The 5,668-nt window shown below is 34.3% G+C and overlaps 1 protein-coding gene across 2 annotated transcripts in view; it reads left to right on the top strand.

The window, feature by feature from the left end:
• The window catches only part of LOC125618493 (endogenous retrovirus group K member 13-1 Env polyprotein-like), an 8,197-nt gene extending 3,240 nt beyond the window's left edge, over positions 1-4,957 (top strand). The window contains exons 1-2 of one of the 2 annotated variants that reach the window (XM_048809433.1): positions 3,075-3,190; positions 3,727-4,957. In XM_048809433.1, coding sequence (XP_048665390.1) covers positions 3,776-4,882 — 1,107 coding nt within the window. In that variant the 5' untranslated portion in view covers positions 3,075-3,190; positions 3,727-3,775 and the 3' untranslated portion in view covers positions 4,883-4,957. Of the gene's footprint in view, positions 1-3,074; positions 3,191-3,726 lie in introns of those variants that run through there. The other variant, XM_048809432.1, reaches the window with a different exon arrangement.
• The last annotated feature ends 711 nt before the right edge of the window (positions 4,958-5,668 follow it).

The raw sequence follows: 5,668 nt of genomic DNA, 5'->3' as shown, positions 1-5,668 counted from the left end.
TGGTTTTTAGAAGGATATGCCACTAAGGCTAGAGAAAATGGTAACAGTCAAAACCCTGTTATTCGTGCCATAGGATACCCTATGTTATCTGGCACTGGTATGTATGATGACATTCAACATCAAATTAATATTCCTCCTGAGATTCATGAGCAATTAAAGGAAATAGCTTTAGAAGCTTGGGACAAAATTAGACCTTGTTATTGCTCCAGTACATAGGAATTATGTAAAGTGTTAAAGCAGCTATATATATTTAAATTGTGTGTGTTAAAAATTAAGAAAAAAGATAATAATTATTTTTCCTAAATGAAATAACATTCTTCTCTCCACCAAAATTTTTTTCTGAAGTTAATGGCATTTAAGTCAAAGTTTTATTAAAAGCTACATTTTATAACACTGGCACAAAAAAAGTAGTTTTAAGCTTGTTTGCACAGTTCTTTTTTTCCATTGGAAATGGAATTCATTGCCTTAGGTCTTTTTAAATAGTGTATTATCGTTGGGGCTAACTCTATGCTTAAAAACCAGTTTATTTATAACCTGTTGTAAGTGCTATATTCTGTTTGCAATTAGGAAATGAAAAATTTTAAGTGATCTCCTGGCTTGTAAACAAACTGAGATGCACTATCCCTTTTCTATATAAAAATGAGTTAATATGTCAATAAATCAACTCAACAAGGTGGGTTTAATATTACCCTTTCCTATTTGTTTTATCTAATTCTTTTGGTTGTTAATAGTGATAAATGAAAATCAAAATAAATTTTAAATATTAAGATTTCCGATTTATTGAGCTTGAATTATGCCACCATGCTTATGTAAAAATAAAGGTGGCACCATGGTAAAACTTAATGAGAAGTAATTTCTCAGTTGTAATAATTTTGATTTCTCTTTCTTGTGATCTCTCCTTCCCTGTTGTCTTGAACCATAGCAAAAAGATACTATATCTCTCATTACTATAGTGATGAGGTTATTGAAGTTATATAAACGCATCTCAATCTCTGTTTCTTTAAAAGGTATCTATTAAGTCCTGCTAGGTGATTGACAAGACTAAGTAGGGAAAATAAAGGTAAATATGATTCATGTTTTGCACACAAATGCAAAATTTTATAACCACATGACTTCATAATTGTGATCTCAAAAAAATTTCTCCTTTAATTTTTCTTGCAGTTAATGTAAGAATACTCTAAATCTCTAAGCTTCTAAAGTATTAGAAGTAAAGATGATCTAGTAAAGATGTAATTTATCCATTTAACATGTGTTTATTTTTCCTTATGTACTCAAGGTGATTTATTTGTTCAGCTCAGTGATATTACAGCTAAAAAACATTCATTAGCAAAAGGAGAAGCAGTCTACATCTAACAGAGGAATCAAAAATGTTTCTTATTTTTGTTGAATTGAATGTTTGACTCTAACACTTTTCTACATACAAAACATAGATTCTCCAAAAATATTATGCCATATGCTGACCAGATCGCATTATTAATTGAACAAGGAAGACAGAGAAGTATAACTTTGACGGGCAATGACATTTCTCACATAATTACCCCATTACCTAAAGACCAATGGACTTACTTGGTACAAATGACTGAAATGCTACAAATAGCGTTGGCTGAATATACCGGAGGTATTTCCTATCATTTCCCCAAGGGCAAATTATGGGACATGCTAAAACGTCAACAATTTATAATCAATAATATTATTAGTGAATATCCTTTAGACAATGTTGTTACTGTGTTTACTGATGGATCAAAAACTAAAAGTGCTTATTGGACAGAGAATCAATATTGGGTTCAAATAACAAACTATCAATCTGTTCAACAAAATGAATTATTTGCAGTCATTCAAGTTTTAAATGATTTTGATAATCAAGACATTAACATTCTTACTGACTCTGCATACACGATGGGAGTAGTTAAAAATATATTTACTGCAATAGCTTATTCTAATAAACCTACTCTACAAAATCTTTTTCATACTTTACAAAAACTTTTACAAGCTTGTAATGCTTGCATATTTATAGATCATATTAGATCACACTCTAAATTACCAGGATTTTTGACATATGGTAATGCTCAGGTAGACAAATTAGTGATGTTCAAAACTCCTCAAGAAGAACATAATCTGTTTCATTCTAATGCCGGACATTTACACATTAAATATAAGATTCCATATAAACAAGCAAAACAAATTATTAAAAATTGCCCAGTTTGTCGACCTTTACATCTTAGGATTGTACCTTCCGGAGTAAATCCTAGAGGGATTCAACCTAATGAATTATGGCAAATGGATGTTACACATGTTCCCTTGTTTGGACGTTATTCTTGTGTTCATGTTACTATTGACACATACTCTAAATTTTTGTGGGCTACGGCTCAAATTGGAGAAACCACCCATCATGTTATTCAACACTTAGTGGAAACATTTGCTATTATGGGAATTCCCGCTATGATTAAAACTGATAATGGTCCGGCTTATACTAGTAAAAATTTTAAAGATTTTTGCAAATTATATGATATTGTTCATCTAACTGGAATAGAATATAATCCACAAGGACAAGCTTTAGTAGAACGTGTACATGCTACGCTTAAAACACAAATTAAAAAATTAAAAAGGAGGAAAATGACAGATTTAAATATGCACTTGTTTAGACATTTACAAAATCAACCTAAAGCATTGTTACATCAAGCCTTATTTATTTTAAATTTTCTTAATCTTCCACAAGGAGAAATATTGACAAGAGCAGAACGACATTTTGAGCAAAAAACCTTAGAAACAGTTCATGAACCAATTTGGATAAAAATTGCGGCAGATGCTGAATGGCAGCCAGGGATTTTACTTTATAGAGGAAAGGGCTATGCTTATGTTTCAACAGAAAATGGACACCGGCAGTGGCTCCCAGGGCGGTGGATCCAGACCCGTCACAATCAGAATGGCACCAAGGGGGGCACCCTATCCATTACCCCAGCCAAGGAATCAAGATCCTGAGCTTGATGTTCCGGTGGCAGCAATGGCGCGTCTTCATCTTGGGGCCCGACGTCGTCGACATCCTAATTTTTCTCCCTTACCTACACGGGGTCAAATTAAAAAGCTGAGTGGGGAAAAGCAGAAGGTGCTGCAACGAACAGGGAAAAATTGCACCCCAGAAAATTTATTTCTGGCTATGTGTGCATTATTAACAGTGTCTTCCGCTTCTGAGGTACAAAATAATAATACTCACTATTGGGCCTATATTCCCAATCCACCTTTGCTGGAACCTGTTACTTGGGGTGACATGGATATTACCTTATATACTTCTCCTGCTCTTTTATCTCCCCCTTGGAACAATTTAACATATATGAATATTAATGATGGAACACCATTTAATTTTACTTATAAGAATAATAACAGTAAACCTATATGCTTGGGCGTTCCTCCTTGCTTACAATTAGATTGGCAACATTGGATACTAGTTGGAAATTAGAGTAATAGTTCTCGAACACATTTACAACGGTTATCTGCATGGTCCATCAATATGACCTGGGATAATATAACTGAACAAAAATACCCTATGTTCCCCGAGTGCCCCGATTTTACTTATCAGGACTTGAGATACTCCCCTTTCATATGGCAGGAATGTTTAGGCAAATTTGGGAAGATATTTCAGAATATTATCATGTGGGGTCCTTACGGGATGTTCTTAAAAAATTGTTCAGAATGGAATATTACTGCTTGTGATTTATCTTCTACATACAGAATCCCGCCGAAAGAGAGATGGAATGAAACCATTCGGAACGACAAATTGATGGCCTGGGGTGATGGCGGAATTGCTGATCCATGCTTGGCTTCAGTGCAGTACCCTCATCATTTACAAACACATTTATGGAAAATTGCTGCTGCAACTAAACCTGTAACTTTATCTAATGGCTCTTTTTCTGGGACTAGTCAATCTGCTGCTTCTTATAATTTTACTGTATTTAAAGAATATAATATAACCACATGTGTGCCCATGCCATACCTGTTCTTAATTGGAAATGTTACTTTTGATGAGGGAATTTTATGCTTTAATTGTAAATTGTATACCTGTATTAATACATCTGTTTCTATTCCTCCTGGTTATTCCATTATGCTGTTACAACAGCGCTCTCACATTTGGCTTCCTGTAAATTTACAAAGAACATGGTCCCAAGATCCTGTAAATACTTTGGTTCTGGAATTTTTTAGACAATTGTTAAAACGTACTAAACGGTTTGTAGGAGTTGTTGTTGCTGTAATTCTAAGTCTTATTGCAGTGACTACAGTTGCTACAGTTTCAGGGATAGCTTTACATACTTCTTTACAAACAAAACATTTTGTTGAGGAATGGCATAAAGATTCGCATGAGTTATGGCTATCCCAGACTCAAATTGATTCTAGACTCCAAACTCAAATAGATATTTTAAGACAGACAGTTAATTGGTTAGGAAAAAAGATACTCACCTTAGAACAAAAAATTAGATTAAAATGTGACTGGAATTCAACTTCTTTCTGTATAACTAATATACAATATAATCAAAGCTTACACGAATGGAGTATCATACAAAATTATCTCGATGGTAATGAAACAGCTCAATTAATGATCGATTCTTTACAAAAAGATATATTTGAAATTTTTGGAAAAGGGTTTCAACATGATGATGCTGCACAAATAGCTGAATTATTTTTAAAACAGTTAGAAGGATTAAATCCCAAAGGAATTGCTCAAAGTCTTACCCATATGGCTGGAGGAATGGGAATAATGTTATGCTTAGTTATTATCCTGTTTATAATTATATATTGCATGTGCATAAGACCATCTCAAAACTCTATATTAACTTTATGGAAAGCTGTTTTAGAAAAACAAAAGAAAAAAGAAGGAATTGTTGGGGTTTAAGTGTGCAGAGTTTAGCTCCCTCAGGCCTGACTTTTTGCAAGAGCTGTGGCTGTGATTTAGGTCAGCTGAGGCAAACCTCAGCTAGGAGGAGGAAACGTTCTCTTCCCCTTATCGCAAGGCACAAGTTCTGCATGGTTTGGCCAAGAGGAAGAAGCTTCCTGCATACTTATCCTGGGAACAGTACATTCTGAAGAAACAAATGCATCCTCAGAGGAGTAGATAATGTCTACAAAGAACGTTAGGAGGGTACTTATCAAACAAACAGGAACAATCTGAATCTAGCTCTGTGTATCCGCTGAGGCATGATATTTGGGCAATGTGGGCAACGTGATATTAAAGAATTGCTTGCTTTGTTAGAAGAAGTGTATAAAAGGAACTTGCAAATAAACCTCAGCATGCAGTTGCGATTGCTGCCTTGGCTCTGCATCCCCTGTGTCCTGGTTATTTCGTGACCCTTACCCAGGGACCCGAACGCTCTAGACGTTCACACCTGATAACTCTACTTTTACACACAAGTTAATTTCCTAAAGACACATTCAGGAGGGTGAATTTCGTATTTGCCAAATCTCAATGTGAATAGAACATTTATTCTCAAGGGAGAAAATTGTGTTTAGTGATATGTTGGAGCTGATTCATACTAACTTATGAGAGTTGATTGTTAAAATTTCAGAAATTTTGTGAGCCAGTTGTTAAATCCAGCCATTATTCAGTTATCTTTATTTTAAATTATATTTCAAATAAAGATAACTACACAAACTCACCACTTCCTAATTATTTTACAACTTT

This window comes from Marmota marmota, unplaced genomic scaffold (genome assembly GCF_001458135.2).
Source record: "Marmota marmota marmota unplaced genomic scaffold, marMar, whole genome shotgun sequence".
Classification (NCBI taxonomy): domain Eukaryota; kingdom Metazoa; phylum Chordata; class Mammalia; order Rodentia; family Sciuridae; genus Marmota; species Marmota marmota.
Note: the sequence above shows the minus strand (reverse complement) of the source record. Positions and strands in the feature narration are given on the sequence as shown.